The following is a 24,757-nucleotide window of genomic DNA, read 5'->3' as shown; positions in this document are numbered from 1 at the left end:
ATAAAAAGATTTTTGCACTAATATTGAGGAATATCATGGCAATAACCATAAAGTATAAATTAAATCCAATAGATATAGGAAGCTGTGGTATGAGTGCCAATGAGACAACTCTCCATCTATAGGAAGATGTGGTATGAGTGCCAATGAGAATATCTACTTATGGCAACTTTTGTTCTCAATCACTGATATCTGAAGTTCAGCTTGTTATATGTTCTTTTTCAATGCACTACTACAAACAAAGCTATTAGTATTATTAAAACATCTCATGTCAGTGAAGAGATCATCTGTATCATGTACAAGTATAAGCATGGACATGCAGACAGATACAAGTTCTATCACATTTTATTACACCATAGGTAAGTTAGTGACAACATGATTGGTTTGATGCTGTCACATGGTGACCCCAATGGCTCAGCATATTTCATTAGGGTTATCATAATGTCACGTCTACTATTATTGTTATTGTATTTCATTGTTTTTTTTTATACAAAACTTGGCAGCAAAAGTCCAGTATGTGATAAATTTGTTATACAGTTCGCTACTGACCCCCCAACAGATCCATAGAGGGTTAGTTAAATCCATAGTGGATTGGTCCTTCAGCATCACCCCCTATGGATTTTACTAACCCTCTATGAATCCGTAGAGGGTCAGTTAGCAAACCATATAACTTATTTTGTCAGATGGTATCAAATTTATATTGTACTTACGTTTCCATTTCAGAATCAATATCTTCTGATTTCATTCCTTTCAAGCTGGTATAAAACCATAAATGTTCTTTTACTGTCAATCTGCAATACAAAATAAATTGAACAAGTTTGCAGATTATTCACTTTAATATACCTGAGAAATAAACTCTAGAGCAAAGCTTTTCTATTACTTCATATGATGTGAGGATTGATGACAGGAATTAAATGCAAAATGTCATATGGCATGTATTTCTCTTTTAGTGTACTAATTAAACCTTTATATATCTGTTTATTTTCTGCAAAACAATCTGAGGTTTTCATGTTGTTGCCTTTTCATTTCTTTAGATTTAAATATGGCAATGAATTTCTTTGTTGTAAAACTAAAATGAACTAAATTTTTACTATAACAATGAAATAATATAAGCAAGATTGCTACACTGTAGCCAAATGTCCCCCTCCCCACTTGCTGTATAGATAAGGAATTAAATTGTGTGTCATTGTGGTATGATAGTCAAAATATGATCAAAGCCCCATAACTGGCATAAATTATGGTCAAATCAAAATGATGAGATAGCCGGGTCAAGAAAATATGATGACAAGTTCTCTTAGTATTGATGTGTTTCGAACAGAGAAATTGAATATATGTGCAATCTTCCAGTGAAGTTTAAGGTATCTGTGTTGAAAACTGTGGAAAGAATTCATCAATAAATTTGGTACCTTATATTCCCTGCTTGCCCACCCATCTGCCAACATCACCATACTTTAAGTCAGTTTTGGACTTTTCGTCCAACTCAGCCAAAAAGAATAGGTTATGATGCCTGATATATGTTTTTAGATGATATATTTGATTGTTTTACTTACTTGTCAAACAAAACATTATGTTGTGGACACATTCCTAAACTTTGTCGAATTGTATCCATTTCTGTTCTGATATCACTGTCATAAACAAGTGCATAACCTGCTGTTGGAGGGAACATCCCTGTCAGAATAGACCTGGGAAAAACAATAAAAAGCAGCTTCACTTTTACTGAAACAATTTAAACATAATAATGAATACTTTTATTATTTAACAATATATGTAGAAATACTGTAACCAACTCACAACAGAGGGAGAATCTATATATAAAGCAAATAAAAAGCATGTTACACAGAACATATAAGCTTGCTTTGTAGTTTTAAAGATCAAAGTTCACCTATCTTTCTTTATTGTTTCAATGTTATGTCTTATAAACGGTGACTTTGCAAATTTTAAAAAAGTTAATTGAAGATAAATTTAACAATGGGAAAACTTTGTCAAGAGATTCAAATTAATCTCCACATATATTTTTTTAGATAAATAAATTGTAATCTAATCTTTCATACATGGTTGTTGTTTTTCCTGCACCGTTATGTCCTAAAAATGATGTTATTTGTCCTTCATAAAAGTTCAAGTTCAGATTCTTCACAGCTAATTTTTTTCCAGTTTTGTAGTACTGTAAAAAAAACAAGAATTAAATTTAATAATCACAAGAGTGCACACGCTGAAATGTCTCGCCTTCTTTACTAATCATTGATATTATGTTGATAGTCCTAAATATAAAGCTTTATTACAACTGTCACATAAACTTAACATTAACCAAGTAAACTAAACATTGACCAATGAACCATGAAAATGAGGTCAAGGTCAGATGAACCATGCTAGGCAGGCATGTACAGCTACCAATTCTTCCATACAACAAATATAATTGACCTATTGCTTATAGTTTAAGAAAAACAGACCAAAACACAAAAACTTAACACTGAGCAATGAACCTTGAAAATGAGGTCAAGGTCAAATAAAACCTGCGTGACTGACATATAGATCATAAAATATTTCCATACACCAAATATAGTTGAACTATTGCATATAGTATTAGAAAAAAGGACCAAAACTCAAAAAACTTAACTTTGACCACTGAACCATGAAAATGAGGTCAAGGTCAGATGACACCTGCCCGCTAGACATGTACACCTTACAATCATTCCATACACCAAATATAGTAGACCTATGGCATACAGTATAAGAAAAACAAACCAAAACACAAAAACTTAACTATAACCACTGAACCATGAAAATGAGGTCAAGGTCAGATGACACCTGCCAGTTGGACATGTACACCTTACAGTCCTTCCATACACCGAATATACTAGACCTATTGCTTATAGTATCTGAGATATGGACTTGACCACCAAAACTTAACCTTGTTCACTGATCCATGAAATGAGGTCGAGGTCAAGTGAAAACTGTCTGACGGGCATGAGGACCTTGCAAGGTACGCACATACCAAATATAGTTGAACTATTGCATATAGTACTAGAAAAAAAGACCAAAACTCAAAAACTTAACTTTGACCACTGAACCATGAAAATGAGGTCAAGGTCAGATGACACCTGCCCGCTAGACATGTACACCTTACAATCATTCCATACACCAAATATAGTAGACCTATGGCATACAGTATAAGAAAAACAGACCAAAACACAAAAACTTAACTATAACCACTGAACCATGAAAATGAGGTCAAGGTCGGATGACACCTGCCAGTTGGACATGTACACCTTACAGTCCTTCCATACACCGAATATACTAGACCTATTGCTTATAGTATCTGAGATATGGACTTGACCACCAAAACTTAACCTTGTTCACTGATCCATGAAATGAGGTCGAGGTCAAGTGAAAACTGTCTGACGGGCATGAGGACCTTGCAAGGTACGCACATACCAAATATAGTTATCCTATTACTTATAATAAGAGAGAATCTAACATTACAAAAAATCTTAACTTTTTTTTCAAGTAGTCACTGAACCATGAAAATGAGGTCAAGGACATTGGATATGTGACTGACGGAAACTTCGTAACATGAGGCATCCATATACAAAGTATGAAGCATCCAGACCTTCCACCTTCTAAAATATAAAGCTTTTAAGAAGTTAGCTAACGCTGCCGCCGCCGCCGTCGCCGCCGCCGGATCACTATCCCTATGTCGAGCTTTCTGCGACAAAAGTCGCAGGCTCGACAAAAATAAAAAACTATCAGATTAAACTTTAAACAAACTATACTTCTCTATTTATCTTTAATCCAGACATGTGATGTTCCTATTTGGATTAATTAAGTACAGAGTAGTTACTAGAGGATAATAGTAAGTCCTCTATGATATCATTCACATATCAGTACATGTTTTTGATATTGGCATCATTTTCTATAAAAATACATTTCTATAAAGTATCAGATAGAAATTTTACTAACTACCTCGACCATATATTGATCATAAATCACTTCAGCATAGTATATCAGCTATTACATATAACTTATCATAAGATCACACACTAGTTATCACAACTTAGCTAATCCTCTCCATAAAGTTTCAAAGTTTGGAATAATAGGTAAAACTTCATTAGAAAATTCAATAAAAGCAAGTGCACAACTTCAACATAAGTGCAATCTTTCTGTGAAGTGTCAGGGATCTGGGTTGATTAAACAAAACAGGTACCCACTTTTCCCTGCTCACTCATCACTGTATTGTCTCGTTACCTTAGACAGATTTTCTATCTGTACACCACATACTAAATGCTCTGGCTCATTTTCAAACTTTCTTTCATCATCTGAAATAAAATAATACTAAAAATTAAGGGTCAAAATCCATATATTCATACAGATAATACAATGAAATTGAAGCTTTAAGCTTAATTGAATCCTTACCATACCCTTTAAAAAAACATTGTACATTATTCATTACACGTACCTATCTGCAGAGACCTGCAAAATGCAACCTGTGGTATTAACAACAACTGTGTGTCATGTAAAGATATTCAAAATGTATCTTTTTACTATTTCATACTTTTTTTTACAGAAATGAGGAAAGGAGTATTATATCTTAAATCTATTTGGTTAAAAAGTCCAAAAGAACATTTAGACCTTCATAATTATTCTCGTCTTACCTGCATTTGCTTGTGAGGGATTTTTTTGTATGCTAATTTCTGCAATAATAGCAGCTGAATATAGGCACTTACCTGGACTTCTTGAAGCCATAGCACAAGCCTGATCTTCCTCTATGATAGATAAATATGTAGGATCTTGCTTAAAACATTGTCTCCATGAGCAGTCAGTCTCTGTAGCCTTCATACTTCCACCAAACCAGTAAGTCTTAGTGAAGGCAAAATACCAAGGCTTAGGAAGACCATACTGACCTGAAATCCAATATTAGTCATACAAATACAATTGTCAAAACATTGTTTGATTTTGTTATTTAACTGTGTGCAGGAAGTGGATTTGAAATAACATTTTTGCATACATATTGTTTAAGCGCTGGCTTCAAGTCAAGTCTAAGTAAAAGAAGAATGTGTCCATGGGACACAAAATGCCCCTGCTTGTAAATATACGGCAAATTCAGACATTATTCATTTTATAAAAGATATTACTCGCAAACGGTGAAAGTGATGCCACCCATATTGGAACTAGATCTCTGTTTGGTGGTAATAAAGCATTGTGTATAAGTTTCATAACATTTAGTTGAGGGAAAATAGAGTCCAGAAACAGCAAATTCAACAATTTTTCAATTTATAAAGGGACACAACTCAATAAAGGTGAATATGGTGCCACCCAAATTTTGAAATTGAACTGTGTTTGGTGGTAACAAGCATTTCATATAAGTTCATAACATTTGGTTGAGGGAAACTAAAAGTTAGATAATGGAAACCAATTTTGTGAGGTACAGACGGACGGACGTATTTTTTAGATGAATGTATTCTTATTTAAACCCTGACCCCCTCCTCCTCTGAACATCAGTTTAGATTAAGTTTACTAGGATATACATTTTTTTATGTTACAGGTCAGTAGTGTGTAGATGAATGTATTCTTGATCCCCCTCCATTGACCTACAGTTTAGTTTGAGCTTACCTTGATATACATTTTCTATGTACCAGGCCAATATTGTGTAGATGAATGTATTCTTATTTAGACCCTGATCCCCCTCCATTGACCATCAGTTTAGATTGAGCTTACCTGGATATACATTTTGTATGTACCAGGCAAGTGTTGTGTAGATAAGGGTATTTTAATTGAAACTCTGTCGCCCCCCTCGGAGGGGCCACGGTGGCCCAGTAGTCTAAATAGTCGAACTACTGTATCACTAGCCTGTCAAACCTGATGTTGTGAGTTCGAATTCCACACGGGGCAGGTGCACCCTACTTCAATCTTAATTGACTAGGATTGTCAGTTTTTCTACCAAAGGGTCGGTGGGTTCCTCAGGGCACTCCGGCTTCCTCCATCAATAATAAACTGCTTCGCTGAGCGCAGCTGGATACGCCCGCAGAGGTCCAACCCTGAACAGTTGGGGCAAAAATGGACACAATATTCAAGCTTGATACATGTCTGAATTTGGATTGTAATTAAATATTTGACATATTATAGGTTTCTGAATAAATGTAGTCAAAGAACTTGAAATTGGTTATATGAATTGAATTTATATTCAATGAAAGATTTCTTGCTGTTGTGCAATACACTGTGCTGTTGCACAATGCTTAGTAAATCTGTTGTCAGACTATAAACAAATAAAATCTTATAACTTGGAAACCTACATTTGAAAATTTATAAAAATCAAAAGGGAGCTTACAAAAATAGATATAAACAATTTACCAAAGTTTCATAAAAAATGCTGAAAGCATTTTTGAGTTATTGTCTGAGAACTGGAAAATCCCCCTTTTTGTAATGAATAAAACCCCATAAATCGGAAACGTATAGTCTAAAATTTATAAAAATCAAAAGGGAGCTCATGTCGATAGAAATAAACAATTCATCAAAGTTTCTTGCAAATGGTGAAATTGTTCTTGAGTTATTGTTCGAAAACTGGAAAATCCCCCCTTTTTTAATGAATAAAACCCCAAAACTCGGAAACAGATAATCTCAAATTTATAAAAAAACGAAAAGGGAGCTCACGTCAATATATATAAACAATTCACCAAAGTTTCATGCAAATTGGTGAAATTGTTTTTGAGTTATTGTCCGAAAACTGGAAAATTCCCCCTTTTTTAATGAATAAAACCCCAAAAGTTGGAAACGGTAAATCCGAAATTTATAAAAAACGAAAGGGAGCTCACGTCAATAGATATAAACAATTCACAAAAGTTTCATGCAAATTGGTGAAATTGTCTTTGAGTTATTGTCCGAAAACTGGAAAATCCCCCTTTTTTAATGAATAAAACCCCAAAACTCGGAAACGGTAAATCCGAAATTTATAAAAAACGAAAGGGAGCTCACGTCAATAGATTTAAAAATTCACCAAAGTTTCATGCATATTGGTTTAAGCGTTTTTGAATTAATGTCCGATACGTTGATGACGGACGGACAGAGGGACAGACAGTCAACGGTATACCATAATACGTCCCGTAAACGGGCGTATAAAAACTGACCGCCACGAAATAGCACAATAGTGTTGAAAGTGACATTAAACACCAAACAATCAATCAATCAATCCCCCCTCTGACCATCAGTTGCGCTTACCTGGATATACATTTTCTATGTACTAGGCCAGTATTGTGTAGATAAGTGTATTCTTATTAAAACTCTGTCTCCCATTCTGACCATCAGTTGAGCTTACCTGGATATACATTTTCTATGTACCAGGCCAGTATTGTGTAGATGAATGTATCTAGTATCATCATTAAGACAGCTGTCAGCAAGCTGTACTGATCATTCTCCACAGGAGACAGATGAATATTGTACCATTGAACACCTACTCCTTCCTCTTCATAAAAAGCAAAATATTTACCACTCAGACCAAAGGCTGCCGTTGAAAACAGGGACTGGAAATATAAATTTGTGATATAGTAAAATACATTGACAAGTTCTTGAACAGTGAAACTTTATCATTAGTTATATAAGAATAATTTTTTCATGCAAATTTAACTATCATTTCAGTGAAATTTAAAACTTGCAACAAAACATTTATTACTAGTGTCCAAGCAACATTTTTATTGCATTTTAAAGAAAACAGAGTGAGAGTTGCACAGTTTACCTTCAGCTGTTTTAACTTTTCAATGTAAAGGTATTATATAACTATTTAATTTCATGTTGATCAAAGGCAGTATCAAAATAACTAAATATTTTTTTTTACAAATGAATTTTCTTAATAGGCATCTAATGTTGGATACAAATGCTTTCAAAGAAAGCAAAGAATACATGTACAGCCTGTATATAAAGTACACCACACATTTATATTCTCATGGCTTAATGTAGTGATTTGGCTACTATTGAACACTACTTTCTACAATGTACCAGTGTTAAGATTTTAAACCTACCACAAAAGATTTGATCTCTGCTGATATTTCATCGCCAGCTACGTCTTCTTTGATGGCTACATACATGTATGGTACGTATGTCAAGAAATATATAATTCCTGCACAAGCTGCTGCTACTTTTGCTTTGGAATAAAATGCACTAATCAAGAAACTGAAAAGTAATAATTATTGTATTATTATGTCATTTAGAGATGATATATTGTTTGACTAGAAATGTGTTATTGATCAGAAGATATAAAGTGTTTGAAATAAATTTACATATGACTTAATCTGCACTGAATTTTAGCAGCACTTTAAGCATTGATTGAAATGCACAGACTTTTTTTAGTTATACTGAAGGGATTGATCTATATAAACTAGAATAAAATAGTGTTACTATAAAGTGTTCTGTAAAATTTTATAGTCCTAACATAAACAGAAATTAAAATACTTACGAAAATGAAATTGTAGCAACAGCAAAGACTTCCAGGACAAGGAAAACAATTATTGGATTGCTATATGTTAAGACATGGCCAAACTTTAACATTGCTGTCAAGGCTGCCATTGTAATGGTAAACTGTATAAATGTTGTTGTAAACCATGCACACCAATGGACGCCATTACTTAATCCCATCATTCTCATTACCTGAAAATTAAGTATATTTATTTTTTTACTCAATAACTTTATTGATACAACTGCACAAATTTTGTTCAACTACTATATTCATGCAAAATTTTCAATAAAAATAAAATAAAATAAAATTCGTTTATAAAGAAATGGGGATGTGGGGTATAAATCAATAAGACAGTGACATAATGACACAAAACACATCTAGAGGTCAACATACAGTTTACAGCAATAGACAAGTGTCTACACAATCTCAAGATGTAAAACTGATTCTGTAATCTGGAAACATTTTCACTCGTGGTATCTTGGCATTTGTCTTAGTGTTTTTAACATTATTCAAATTCAATATAAAGCAGTAAACAGCACATCTTATTAAAAATTTATATTTGATTCTTCTTTGGTCTTCATTCAATAATCATGCAAGGCTTTGTGATTATCTTTTTCCTGTAGTAATTTACCAAATATATGCTGTCTTCTATGGTGTATATAACCATGTAATTTGTTGTGTATCAAGAATATTTGAGGCAGTGTTACTGATTGCACTAAATAACATTTACTATACCTCTTTCAATCGCTGTTCTTTTTCATACACAATACTCTGTACTAACATGGAGACAGAATAAAGCCAGGAGATTGTTAAACATAAAGGGACAACATGTTCTACCATAAAAACAAATCTGAAATCATAAATAATAAAAAGGTATAATTGAATAATGCTTATAAATCTTAATTAGTACATTAAGCTTTCTTCTCAAATGCATTTTCGAAATAACATGTACTTTCAATTCACAAATGAAAATAACTATTTTTAAACTATGCTGTATATCAATCTATTCTAAGTAATGACTTTAAAATATTTCAGTCTTTTTATCACTTTGTCATGAGATACAATTAAAGACTTATAATTCTAAAAGAAAAACTTTCAGAATATGCTGTTCAAAATTTTTACATACGGAAATTACTAAAAAAATTAATTTTACAGTTTCACTCGTATTTCTTAATATTCAACATACATTTTAAAAAGTCTGTGCCAAAGTCGCCAGTCTGAAAGTCCTGAGAGACACAAATGAAGTTGGACCGGCAAACCATTAGTTTGCACCTATCTGATTGTCTAGTGATTTATCAGCCTGGCCCAGTATTCACTAAAGATACGATACAATATGTTGTTTCGTAATTATTTATCGTAAATATACAACATGCACAAGACATGTCGTAATTTGTATTCTCCAACGTTGTCGTGGTACTGTTGTAAGTTTCTCGCAGTTGCTAATGTCGTAAATCTACAGAACAATCATTTTACGTAACAGAGGAGGATTTTGTTCAGCAAGTGCCCGATTTGAAATCCATTTATAATTTAGTACAATGCTCATCACACTTTGTCTTATAAATATAATAAATAAGAAACATTTATGCCAAACTACTGAATTATTTCAAATATTTTTATGTTTGTAACAATTTAATATATTACACGTACATGTACCATCAATGTGATATTTGTCGCTGGCTTGAAAAACAGGAAATTTGTAATCAAATTACGTAAATCAAATAAGAATTAAAATTTAACAAGAGGAAAATCTGTATGCTTTCTCTACTTTAATTAATTTTGAGAATTGATAATGCCGTTTATTGTAAATGTTTGAAGATTAAAGCTTTTCTGTCGATTTACCTCCACCAGAAACGCCCAAACCCTAAATTTGTAAGTCCAATCTCAAGCATTATAATTTTCAATAGTGTGTTGTCTATATCAATATAAGAAGATGTGGTATGATTGGAAATGAGACAACTCTCCACCAGAGAACAAATGACCAGTAGAAGTTAGCAACTATGAGTCATCGTGCGGTCATCAACAAAATATTAGATGTAATAACGTAAAAAAAAATAAATAAAGTAAATAAAAATAGATAAAAATATATAAATTGAATAGGAAATATAAGTATATATGCACAAGTAAAGTAAATAAAACGAAATACAAATATAATATTTGGGTTTTGACACATGAATTATCATTAATAAGAAGTTAAATGTTTACAAAACAGGAACCTGATGTTCAGTAGTTGTCGTTTGTTGATGTGGTTCATACACATTAGTGTTTTTTATATAGATTAGACCGTTGGTTTTCCCGTTTGAATGGTTTTACACTAGTAATTTTTTTTGGGTCCCTTTATAGCTTACTGTTCGGTGTGAGCCAAGGCTCTGTGTTGAATGACTGGTAGAAAAAAAGGAGCGAAAGATACCAGAGGGACGCTTAAACTCATAAATCGAAAATAAACTGACAACGCCATGGCAAAAAAAAGAAGAAAAAAAAGACAAACAGATAAACAATAGAAGTTAGCAACTATATGTCACCGTGTGGTCATCAACATGAGAAAACCCCATATCGCATAAGCAAACAAGCTACGAAAGGCCCCGAAATGACGAATGTAAAACAATTTAAACAAGAAAACTAACTACCTGATTTATGTAAAAAAAAATTAATGAAGTATCATAAATAAGAAGTTTACAAAACTTTTAAACATTTCGAAATATTACTGATTTTCTACCCTAGGAATATAGATTACCCTAGCTGTATTTGGCCAAACCTTTCGGGATATTAGGTCTTCGATGCTATTCATACATCGTACTCTATTTGACTTTTTGATTTTTTTGTTAATTCCGGTGTCACTGATGAGTCTTTTGAATACGAGAACAGCATCTGGAATTCAAAATTTAAATCATGCTATCTATGATGAGTTTATACATAACAAACGAAATCTGCTGAATTACAGGCTCCTGACTTGGGACAGCCCGTGACACTTGTACCTATATCTAGGATTAATTAGTAAATATTCATAAATTGGTCGTAGTAGTTACTTTTTAATTATTATTTTGCCTTACCAATGACATTCTTAACTCTGAATGTATTTACCATATGAGGAACAAAAAAGAATTCAGTTACACCCATCTTAAGATTCAATGGTTAACGTATTTGAACAAGATTAAAAAGAAATAAACAATCTGATTTTATCCTGTTACTAGAACTCTTATTTATTTACATTCGTGCACTAAAAGAGTTTTCATGATAACTTATTATTTTTCTTTTTTTCCCTTATGTGTTAACAGTTAATTTTTCCAGTTTTACAACTGTATGGGCTCATTTATACGACAAAACGAAGTAGTCAGATAACTATTCCCCCGTTGTTAAATAAAGGCAACAGTAGTATACGCTATTCGAAATTCAGAAATCGATTGAGAAAAAAAAAACAAATCCGGGTTACGAACTAAAACTGAGGGAAATACATCAAATATAAGAGGAGAACAACAACACAACAGAAACACAACACTAAAATGCAACACACACAGCAACGAACTATAATATAACAATGGCCATTTTCCTGACTTGGTACAGGACATTTTAAGAAACAAGAGTGCACACGCTGAAATGTCTCGCCTTCTTTACTAATCATTGATATTATGTTGACAGTCCTAAATATAAAGCTTTATTACAACTGTCACATAAATTTAACATTAACCAAGTAAACTAAACATTGACCAATGAACCATGAAAATGAGGTCAAGGTCAGATGAACCATGCTAGGCAGGCATGTACAGCTAACAATTCTTCCATGCAACAAATATGGTTGACCTATTGCTTATAGTTTAAGAAAAACAGACCAAAACACAAAAACTTAACACTGAGCAATGAACCTTGAAAATGAGGTCAAGGTCAAATAAAACCTGCGTGACTGACATATAGATCATAAAATATTTCCATACACCAAATGTAGTTGAACTGTTGCATATAGTATTAGAAAAAAAGATCAAATCTCAAAAACTTAACTTTGACCACTGAACCATGAAAATGAGGTCAAGGTCAGATGACACCTGCCAGCTAGACATGTACACCTTACAATCATTCCATACACCAAATATAGTAGACCTATTGCATGCAGTATTAGAAAAAAAGATCAAATCTCAAAAACTTAACTTTGACCACTGAACCATGAAAATGAGGTCAAGGTCAGATGACACCTGCCAGCTAGACATGTAATCCTTACAATCCTTCCATACACCAAATATTGTAGACCTATTGCATACAGTATAAGAAAAACAGACCAAAACACAAAAACTTAACTATAACCACTGAACCATGAAAATGAGGTCAAGGTCAGATGACACCTGCCAGCTAGACATGTACACCTTACAATCATTCCATACACCAAATATAGTAGACCTATTGCATACAGTATAAGAAAAACAGACCAAAACACAAAAACTCAACTATAACCACTGAACCATGAAAATGAGGTCAAGGTCAGATGACACCTGCCAGTTGGACATGTACACCTTACAATCCTTCCATACACCAAAAATAGTAGACCTATTGCATACAGTATAAGAAAAACAGACCAAAACACAAAAACTTAACTATAACCACTGAACCATGAAAATGAGGTCAAGGTCGGATGACACCTGCCAGTTGGACATGTACACCTTACAGTCCTTCCATACACCGAATATACTAGACCTATTGCTTATAGGATCTGAGATATGGACTTGACCACGAAAACTTAACCTTGTTCACTGATCCATGAAATGAGGTCGAGGTCAAGTGAAAACTGTCTGACGGGCATGAGGACCTTGCAAGGTACGCACATTCCAAATATAGTTATCCTATTACTTATAATAAGAGAGAATTTAACATTACAATAAAATGCTCCACAGGGTGCAGCTTGATACGACCGCAGAGGTCGAACCCTGAACAGTTGGGGCAAGTATGGACACAACATTCAAGCTTGATACAGCTCTGAATTTGGATTGTGATTAAATATTTGACACAGCATAGGTTACTGACACAGAATGAATGTGGTCTAAGAACTTAAAAATTTTAAATTGGACATTCACCTATTATGGTTCAATATCCAAAATCTAAATACATGGTTAGATTCAGCATATCAAAGAACCCCAAGAATTCAATTTTTGATGAAATCAAACAAAGTTTAATTTAGGACCCTTTTGACCTCAATGTGGACAAAGTTGATAACAGGGCCCAAAAATCAAAAATCTAAATACATGGTTAGATTCAGCATATCAAAGAACCCCATATATTCAATTTTTGTTGAAATCAAACAAAGTTTAATTTTGGACCCCGATTTGGACCAACTTGAAAACTGGGCCCATAATCAAAAATCTAAATACATGTTTAGATTCAGCATATCAAAGAACCCTAAGAATTCAATTTTTGTTAAAATCAAACTTAATTTAATTTTGGACCCTTTGGACCTTAATGTAGACCAATTTGAAAACGGAACCAAAAATTAAGAATCTAAATACACGGTTAGATTCGGCATATCAAAGAACCCCAATAATTCAATTTTTGATGAAATCAAACAAAGTTTAATTTTGGACCCTTTGGACCTCAATGTGGACCAATTTAAAAACGGGGCCCAAAATCCAAAAACTTAATACACGGTTAGATTCAGCACATTAAAGAACCCCAAGAATTCAAGAATAAAACCCCATTGAAATTGGTCAAGAAATAAGCAATTTATACGAAGTATCTTCTTTTGCACAATACTGTGCAATTGAATATTTCTTGCTATTGCGCAATACTGTACAATTGACAATTTCTTGCTATTGCGCAATATTGTGCTATTGGATATTTCTTGCTATTGCGCAATACTGTGCAATTGAAGATTTCTTGCTATTGCGCAATACTGTGCAATGGAAGATTTCTTGCTATTGTGCAATACTGTGCAATTGAAAATTTCTTGCTATTGCACAATACTTATTATATAATAATTTACACATCCTGTTTGGTGTGTATCTCCTACCATATCATTATTATTTGCTCTTAAATATAAATCAGAAATAACCAACTTAAAATGGAAAATTTTAAAAGAAAAAAAAAAGGAAAAAAAGAAAAGAAATGAAAAAAAAAAATCCCCCCCCCAAAATTTTTTGAAACCCCTTATGATTCATCACCCCCAAACTCAATCCCAGCCTTCCCTTTGTGGTATGGAACCTTGCAGTACAATTTCAGAGAGATCCATACACTTGAACACAAGTTATTGTCCTGAAACTAGAAAAATGCTTGTTTTTTTCCCCTTTTTGGCCCCTAATTCCTAAAATTTTGAGGCAATTACCCCCAATATCAATCCCAGCCTTCCCCATTTGGTATGGTACCTTGCAGTTCAATTTCAGAGAGATCCATACACTTGAACACAAGTAATTGTCTGGAAACTAGAAAAATGATATTTTTGGCCCCTTTTTGGCCCCTTATTCCTAAACGTTTTGGGCAATTACCCCCAAACTCAATTCCAGCTTTCCCTTTGTGATATGAAACCTTGTAGTTCAATTTCAGAAAGATCCATACACTTACACACTAGTTATTATCATGAAACTAGAAAAATGCTTGTTTTTTGCCCCTTTTTTGGCCCCTAATTCCTAAAATTTTGAGGCAATTACCCCCAAAATCAATCCCAGCATTCCCTTTGTGATATGAAACCTTGTGGTACAATGTCAGAGAGATCCATACACTAACACACAAGTTATGTCTGGAAGTTACAAAAATGCTTATTTTTGGCCCCTTTTTGGCCCTTATTCCTTAACTGTTGGTACCATAACCCCCAAAATCAATCCCAACCTTCCTTTTGTGGTATTGAACCTTATGGTAAAATTTCACGGAGATCCATTCACTTAAACTAAAGTTAGAGTGCGAAAACCAATGTGTCTTCGGACGACGCCGGACGACGCCAGAAGACGACGACGACGACGCCAACGTCATACCAATATACGACCAAAAAATTTTTAATTTTTGCGGTCGTATAAAAAATCTGAACTCTTTTTTCAAGTAGTCACTGAACCATGAAAATGAGGTCAAGGACATTGGACATGTGACTGACGGAAACTTCGTAACATGAGGCATCAATATACAAAGTATGAAGCATCCAGGTCTTCCACCCTCTAAAATATAAAGCTTTTAAGAAGTTAGCTAAGCCGCAGCCGCCGTAGCCGCCAGATCACTATCCCTATGTCGAGCTTTCTGCGACAAAAGTCGCAAGCTCAACAAAAATGGTGGGTTGAACCTGGTTTTGTGGCTAGCCAAACCACACGGGAGTCTGTTCGTTCGTTCATTGGTTCGTCTGTTTTTTTTTTTTTTTATTTGTCATTCTGTCCATCATTTGTATCAGCAACTGCTCCTTAACAGCTTGATAGAATTTCGAAAGAATGTTTGGGTTAAATTTGAGAATGCATAAATATCTGCACACTGTACATAGAGCCCATTTGTAACTCTCAGAATCTTTAACATATAATGCCATTTTGCACCCTCTATATTGTTTTTGGTCCGAATTATTTTTTGAGTTTCTCTTGCCAAAACATGGTGCTTGCCATTGTATGTTTCCGATATCTGTCTGTATTTTGTTTATTTACGCGAATCATTCAAGACGGAAAACAATATTATTTCGGGGTACTTCTGTTTTGGGAATATCCAGCTCCCAATTACATCTACTTGGATGTTTAAGAATGTTTCAAACCGATATTAGCATATATCAAGTTGTTCTCTGTTTAAGATGTACTTCCACCATCATAGAGACATACTCATAATTACAACTTTATGCCTTTGAAGTCTGCATCTATAAATAGGAAATCATCGGGCTTTCATAGGGATAAGAACTATTAAAAATACTCTTGTTCGTCTAATGAATCGTTCGTTTTTTCTTATGTTAGTGCTGCCTCCATTTTTACGATCACGATTGACAGTTACGACAGGCATCGAGCAGTCGTAAGTTTATTACAATATTTACAACACATCGCATCGTAAGTTTCTTTTGTGAATACAAGTTGCAATTTACGATATCGTAAAACTTACCTTACGACAGTCGTTACGTTATGATAGTTTTGTGAATACGGGGCCAGGTTTAGGGACAGTTTATAGGGAAACATGTGATGCCACATCCTACAGCTGTACTAAATTTGTTTAATTATATATTTATCTGAATTCCACCCCTTAAACTCATCAAATATTTCTTAAAAAGAATTTACAATTGTAAATAACTTTTTCATTGACTAATTTCACTATCTATGCCATGGCATTGTCAATTTATCTCGACTTATGAGTTTTGAATGAGCCCTTTTTATTCAGTATACTTACTTATCATATTTATAGCAGGAGAAAGGAAATTGTCTGATACATTCATCTGATTACCTCCCCTGTATACTTACTTATCATATTTATAGCAGGAGAAAGGGAATTGCCCGATACATTCATCTGATTACCTCCCCTGTATACTTACTTGTCATATTTATAGCAGGAGAAAGGGAATTGTCTGATACATTCATCTGATTACCTCCCCTGTATACTTACTTATCATATTTATAGCAGGAGAAAGGGAATTGTCTGATACATCCATCTGATTACCTCCCCCTGTATACTTACTTATCATATTTATAGCAGGAGAAAGGGAATTGTCTGATGTATCTATCTTATTACCTCCCCTGTATACTTACTTATCATATTTATAGCAGGAGAAAGGGAATTGTCTGATGTATCCACCAGGTTCTATAACATCTCTTCCAGTCTGAACATCAATAATAGCTCTCTCTATAATATCCTATCAATATAAAAGTAATCTATATATAATGGAATTCTATGCAACTGTCAGACAAGTGAGAGGTTTAGCTAGCTATAGAACCAGGTTTAATCCACCATTTTCTACATAAGGAAATGCCTGTACCAAGTCAGGAATGTGACAGTTGTTTTGCATTCGTTAGATGTGCTTGAACTTTTGATTTTGCCATTTTATAAAGGACTTTCCGTTTTGAATTTCCCTTGGAGTTCTGTATTTTTGTTATTTTACTTTTTGATACTATTGTATCTGATTGCTACACATTACAAATGTAAGAATCTGTGAAGGGTACAAATAATGTAATAATCAAATGATAATCTCTTTGAAATTTTCTTAAAGTATGGCAATGTGGACTTTTGATCTCTCTTTGATTTATATTTCTAATCAAAATGGCATTTCAGACAAACCTTTCAGAAATTTTTGTATTGGCCAAAGGTTCATATTTAAATTCATTTTTTTAAATAATGTTGGGTTGCTGTCCACCTGTCCCATTACCATTAACCCCATATCTCCTTTAAATTATACTGAATCATCCATGTATTTGTCAGTAAAAGATTATACCTGTATCCACACAAATCCAAAATGGTAGTATTGATAAGTCCATGGACCTGGTCCAGGAAACCAGTATCTATTGCGGACAAACTTTGTTGTTGGCGTAAAAGATGTATTTTGTCGTATTTTGTATGTCACATGGGCAGGTAGCTCTCCTGTCTTCGGCATATTTTCAAATATTACACCTGGAATACATGTATTATATACTAACATCAAGTTTCAAAATTATTTCATGCAACCATGCAACGTACAGATCTAATTTATGGAATCAGTTATTTTCCATTCTCTTATGGTTGTGGCTTGTTATCTATTTCTTTCATAAAGAGATATTTACGAAAAAAAGATAAAAAAATCTGAGTTACTTTGATTTGCTTATCCAGCATCACGAGACGATATTACAACATTTCCATTGGCTATTCATTAGGTCATTGATGACTTTTAAAGGTTAAGACGATGTACATTTCGTCCATGGCAACGGACATATGTGATTATTTCAATAGTATACTAAACAATAACACTTTTCCGAAAATCTTCTTTTTGTCAAATTTTATTACATTCTGAAGCGTACAAAAAGTTTTAAAATGTCAGATGTTAAAGTTTGACACCGGAGCAGGACATATGACGTCATACTTGAATGTGAAAAAGACTAGATCAACTATTCGCGGAATTTTTAATTTAACACAACGAGTGTTGACCATAAGAGAAATGGGTTTAACAACTTGTGAGAATTGGATATCGCATGATATCAACTCTCATTATTTAATTCAAATAGTAATAATAAACTTGCCAAAGGCTCGTTTATTATTATATTGAAATTTAATAACTTGCGTTGATATCATGGGATATCCAATTCTCACTCATTATGTAACCTATAATTCTACAAAAGAATTCTTTTGTACTATAGAAAATATTCCTTATTTTAGGACACAAAATGTTCCATATCTGTCATGGAATTAGACTGAGATTCTCATATCAAGCAAAGGTTTGGGGGTCTTGAGAAGGATCCAGGATTAATGAAAAGTATAATAGACCAATTTGAGTCCTAAATTATGAATAAGTTACCCCAGGTTGACCTGAGAACAATCATCATAAATTATATCATTGAACTATCAACTCTTTCTGTGATATAATTTTAACACCAATGGGACATCGGAAATGTACTGGAAAATGCAAGGATGTGAAAGTCATCTATCAAAAAAATCAAATATAAAAATGTTTTAATTGCATTTAAGAGATTTCAGGATTTCATTTTTTTAAAACAAATTCAGATGTGGATCTTCAATTATTTTGAACAGTTGCGGCAAAAATGGACACAATATTCGCACTTGATACAGGTCTGAATTTGGATTGTAATTAAATATTTGACACATAATAGGTTTCTGACACAGAATAACTGTAGTCAAAGAACTTAGAATTGGTTATATGATTTGAATTTATATTCAATTTATTGCTTTTGTGCAATACACTATGCTGTTGCGAATTAACCTCCCACACCCCAAAAAAATAAAAAAATTTTAACACCCCCCTTTATTTTGCAAAAAAAAAAAAATATTTGATGAAATTTTCTTTTTAATTTCTGAAATCTGAAATGAGAAACCCCCCCTCACAATTTCTTTTTATACCCCCTCCCCCCCAATTTTTTTTTCACCTCCCTCCCCCTTTTTCCAAAAAAAAAAATCCTTTCCCTCAAGATATGGTCATAATCTCAATTCAAATTTCCAATGGAGTTTGCAACCATAATTACCCATTTAAATACATCATAAAAGTCTTAAAATATAAAATGACATACATAATCATGGCTAAAATTAATATTCCTTAATCAGCATTTTTAAATAGTAACTTCTAAAAATAAATTGACAGATAATCACCTCAAGACAATACAAAATTTCTTTATACATAATTTAAAAGGGAGGTACTCCAAACATAACATTATACTTTTTTTTAATTGTCCATTAACCAGGAAACCCTTGTTTTCCCCCTTTTTGCCCCTAATTCCAAAATGGTTTGAGCCATAACCCCCCAAAGCCAATCCTAACCATCCCTTTGTGGTATGGAAACTTGTGGTATAATTTCAGAGAGATCCATACACCGTTCCACAAGTTATTGTCTGGATGCTAGAAAAATGCTTATTTGGGCCCCTTTTTGGCCCCTAATTCCTAAACTGTTAGGATTATAACCCCCAAAATCAATCCCAACCTTCCTTTTGTGGTTGTGAATCTTGTGTTTAAATTTCATAGATTTCTATTTGCATTTACTTAGTTATTGTCCGGAAACCAAATGTCTTCGGACGACGCTGACAACGACGTGATACCAATATACGACCGCAAATTTATTGCGGTTGTATAAATACCTGTATTCAACAAAGGTTCTGTCTGCTTGGTTTAAAAATAAAACTTTTAAAACCATTTTTGTTTCTGACACATTTTTCAGAGAATTTCTTACCTGCTACTGTTGTAACATTTTCATGGTAAGCTTTTGTCAAAAAGTAGTTAACTAAATCCTCTTCAGAAGCAAATCCACGGAAAACATCCAAAGTAAAATTTGATATCAGTGACAGCCAGCTGCATGCTGCATTATCAATGGAATCTAATTGATGAAGAAAGTGGCTTATATCTGGTACTTCTCTTTGTAAAAACTTTGTCATTAATGGGGAGGATTTAATATAACTTGGGATCAGTCCATGTGTATTATTGATTTCTTGTTGCATCTGAAAAATACAAAAAAATAAGTTTGAATAAAATTGAAGTAATTGTTTTACATTCAGAAAAAAAAAAATCATTCTAATTTGCCATAATATGACACAGTGTAACAAAACTTACATGTGGAATAATTAATTAGGGTAGTACACTAAACTAGAGGCTCTCAAGAGCCTGTACTGCTCACCTGTATCTACTGGGGTTTTGGAAATCATGTAAAATAAGGTTGAAATCATAATAATTAGTATTAGATACCCTAATAATGATTGAGGCCAAGTTTGGTTTACTTTACCCCAGTAAATAAATTAAAAGCAAGTCATCCCATTGTAGTAATACAATAGTTACTGAAGACCCCTTATCATTATTTAAATTAGTTTTCAAGTTGTGACCATTTGAAATTTTTTTACAGTTTTCCCAAAGACTTCTATAGTAAACCCCTATGTTCTATTTTTAGCCATGGTGGCCATGTTGGTTGGCAGACGGGGTCATCAGACTCATTTTTTTAACTACATACCCTAATGATGATAGTTGCCAAGTTTGGTTAAACTTGTCTCAGTAGTTTCAGAGAAGAAGATTGACTTTAAAGGGCAATAACTCCTTAAAGGGTCAATTGACAATATTGGTCATGTTGACTTATTTGTAGATCTTACTTTGCTGAACATTATTGCTGTTTACAGTTTATCTCTATCTATAAATAACCAAAAACTACAAAATTTTCTTAAAATTACCAATTAAGGGGCAGCAACCCAACAACAGGTTGTCTGATTTGTCTCAAAATTTCAGGGCAGATAGATCTTGACCTGATGAACAATTTTACTCCCCCCCCCCCCCCCCCCCCCACCCACAGTAAGATTTGCTCTAAATGCTTTGGTTTCAGAGATATAAGCCAAAATCTACATTTTACCCCTATGTTCTATTTTTAGCCATGTTGGCCATCTTGGTTGGCAGGTGGGTTCATCGGACATATTTTTAAAACTAGATACCCCAATGATGATTGTGGCCAAGTTTGGTTAAATTTGGATAGGTTGTTTCAGAGGAAAAGATTTTTGTAAAAGTTAACTGACGACGGACGACAGACAACGGACGCCAAGTGATGAGAAAAGCTCACTTGGCCCATTGGGCCAGGTGAGCTATAAAAAAGTGCATTTCTTATAATGCTTTTGAGTTGCCACCATTTCATTACCATTTATGGACTTCAATTGTGTCATTAATGTATTGCAAACTTTTTTTTTCTTAGTTGTATGTATATTAATGTTGTATCCTTGAACATATGCATGTATATTAATGTTGTATCCTATGAACATATGTATGTATATTAATGTTGTATCCTATAAACATATGTATGTATATTAGTGTTGTATCCTATGAACATATGTATGTATATTAGTGTTGTATCCTATGAACATATGTATGTATATTAATGTTCTATCCCATGAACATATGTATGTTTATTAATGTTATATCCTATGAACATATGTATGTATTTTAATGTTATATCCTATAAACATATCTATGTATTTTAATGTTGTATCCTATGAACATATGTTTGTATATTAGTGTTGTATCCTATGAACATATGTATGTATATTAATGTTGTATCCTATGAACATATGTATGTATATTAATGTTCTATCCCATGAACATATGTATGTTTATTAATGTTGTATCCTATGAACATATGTATGTATTTTAATGTTGTATCCTATGAACATATGTATGTTTATTAATGTTATATCCTATGAACATATGTATGTATTTTAATGTTATATCCTATAAACATATGTATGTATTTTAATGTTGTATCCCATGAACATATGTATGTTTATTAATGTTGTATCCTATGAACATATGTATGTATATTAATGTTATATCCTATAAACATATGTATGTATTTTAATGTTGTATCCCATGAACATATGTATGTATATTAATGTTATATCCTATGAACATATGTATGTATTTTAATGTTGTATCCTATGAACATTTTTTTTTCTGCACTACTGCTTGTATTAATGACTCACTTGTCGTATAGATATCAGATTATGTTCTGTTTTATTTTCTAGTAAGTAAGCTCTAAGTTCTGCTGAAACATTCTGCCATTTTCTGGCATATATATTAACTTCCTGAATCAACTGGAATGTTTGATTAGCCTAGAAAAATAATACAAGAAGTTAGTATTTTTCCATAAAAGTGTCAATTCTGTTAGCAAAAATAAAAACAAAATTATTACCATATCATATACTTTTACAAAATTTTAGCTAACTGGTATAACTCTTCATATAGGATTCATGATTAGAGATAATTCTTACCAAAGAGTTTTGCCAAGAAAATCAGCTTCACTAGACCTTATACCTAATGGAACACAGCTACATGTCTTTGAGAATTGTATATGTCCACATATGTCTGAGAGCTTTAAAAATCAAAGGCATGTGAACACTGATTCATTTTACAGTGGGAATCTAAATTAAACATTGCATTATTCTAGCAATGGAAGGTAATATTTTAAATTGGAAATATTTTCCTTAATTGTAGATTATAGACAGAGTTGAAAACAGTTTTGTTCAAAATATAGGGGTTATACCCAGAATAAAAATAGTCATGGGGGAAATCATGGCTTCCAAAACGGTCATATATTCCGGACTTGACCGAAATTTATATAAAAAGTCCGGCTGCTCTCAGCCTCAAACAGGTCAAATATCATAGGTTTGCCACTTTTTGTTATTCAAGGCATTTTCATAAAACGGTCATTTCACTTTTTTTACCAACTATCGATTGGTAAAAATGTCCGTTTGGGCATTATAGTTTATAATAATTGTGGCAATCTATTTCACAAAGATATTTCGGTCATATTTGGGTTTAATTAAACAGATGCAGCATATTTCATACTTTGAAGTGTCTCAGTTAGTCTAATCCTCTGGGTACATTAATGCACAGCTTGGTACATCAATAAAAAGTAGAAAAAACATTTGTTCTTTTATTTAAAAAACAACAAGCTGTCAAACAATTATCCCTTCAATAAGTAATATTGAAGCCATAAATCATTCACTGATTACATGCCTTTGATGAGAGACCTTAGCTTGTCTTAATCAATAGAATTGATGATGCATAACAATGGACATAAAGGTGATCAGGTAAACGAGGTCAAACATGTAAGCGTGTATGGAACAACTATTTAATTACGCTTTGTAGATATTATTGTAAATGAGCATTCAGTTTTAAAAAAAGTATCCATAGATTTTAAAATAATTCTTCAAATAAGAATATTTATAAATGAATTCGAATTTGTATGATATTCATTATAAACACTGTACATCGTGTTAAATACTGGGGTACGCTAAAGGGTATTCAAACTTATTTTCTTACATTTCAGCGGGTTGCATCTAATTAATTTAGTCTAAAAGATTGAAATTATAAGAAATACGTTAATAAATATGATTTGATGAAAAATTTGAAAAGGTTTAAACGAATAATCGTCAGAACCACGTTGTTTGAAATAGTACAAGTGTGCGCATGTGTCTATATTGTCTATTATGCGCTGGTAGGAAATTTAATTATGTATCCTAATTCTTCAATAATGCTAAAATTATCAATGATACCTTTATCTAACGTTCATTTCGAGTATTTTCTTGAAGAAATAACTTGAAAAGGCTACTTAACTCAATCGTAAACTTACACGGATATTATGTATCCGTCTCTGATCCATGATTTACCATTGTCTAGTCAACATCCGGCATTAGTAAAAGTTAATTTTAAAACGAAAGTAAAGTTTTTGACAACATTATTTTGCACAAATAAAGAGTCTAAAGTGGAATTAGTACGCTGATGTTGCACACTTCGAATGCTGCACTTTCAATTTAACACTTTACGTCAGAACATCGAATTTATATCAAAGTAAAGTTTAATATCGTTTTAATGTCAATCATTGGTTATATCATATATGATGGCCAACTGATTATCATAGTTGCCTAATTTACTAAGTCTAAAGGGATTTAAAATCGGGATAAGATATGAAATGTCCGGCTGGCTCAAAAAAATTTTGGAATCCCTGGGGGAAATCCTTTTTTATTCACATAATTGGTAAAAAAAGTTTTTTGCATTTGCTGGTAAGAATTTGAAAGTTAGTTAGTTGCAATTAAAACAGGTTGAATGATCAAATTGATTTAAATAAACTGTTAACACAGAGATATGTCTCGCCTATTTGTTATTTTGTTAATGCAAATGTTGAAATTAAAATAGCAATACTTTAACATGTAAGTTATGCAAATATTCAAAGTCAATGAACCATGACTGAAG

General features: G+C 32.9%; 2 protein-coding genes across 8 annotated transcripts in view; one reads left to right on the top strand and one right to left on the bottom strand.

Moving 5' to 3' along the window:
* LOC127728572 (uncharacterized) overlaps positions 1–24,757 on the top strand; it is an 879,051-nt gene that overhangs the window by 174,320 nt on the left and 679,974 nt on the right. The window lies entirely within an intron of this gene.
* Positions 1–24,757, bottom strand: part of LOC127728565 (ATP-binding cassette sub-family A member 2-like) — a 110,309-nt gene that overhangs the window by 47,023 nt on the left and 38,529 nt on the right. For both annotated transcript variants that reach the window (XM_052236031.1, XM_052236032.1), the window contains exons 14-26: positions 22,486–22,614; positions 20,211–20,475; positions 17,778–17,953; positions 17,098–17,201; positions 9,173–9,287; positions 8,438–8,628; positions 8,004–8,154; positions 7,304–7,508; positions 4,719–4,895; positions 4,240–4,310; positions 2,049–2,158; positions 1,548–1,679; positions 708–788 (exon numbers count right to left, since the gene is read on the bottom strand). In XM_052236031.1, coding sequence (XP_052091991.1) covers positions 708–788; positions 1,548–1,679; positions 2,049–2,158; positions 4,240–4,310; positions 4,719–4,895; positions 7,304–7,508; positions 8,004–8,154; positions 8,438–8,628; positions 9,173–9,287; positions 17,098–17,201; positions 17,778–17,953; positions 20,211–20,475; positions 22,486–22,614 — 1,907 coding nt within the window. The remainder of the gene's footprint in view (positions 1–707; positions 789–1,547; positions 1,680–2,048; positions 2,159–4,239; positions 4,311–4,718; positions 4,896–7,303; positions 7,509–8,003; positions 8,155–8,437; positions 8,629–9,172; positions 9,288–17,097; positions 17,202–17,777; positions 17,954–20,210; positions 20,476–22,485; positions 22,615–24,757) is intronic.

This window comes from Mytilus californianus, unplaced genomic scaffold (assembly GCF_021869535.1).
Source record: "Mytilus californianus isolate M0D057914Y unplaced genomic scaffold, xbMytCali1.0.p SCAF_2, whole genome shotgun sequence".
Lineage (NCBI taxonomy): Eukaryota > Metazoa > Mollusca > Bivalvia > Mytilida > Mytilidae > Mytilus > Mytilus californianus.
The sequence above is the reverse complement of the archived record's forward strand: the minus strand, read 5'-3'. Positions and strand labels throughout refer to the sequence as shown.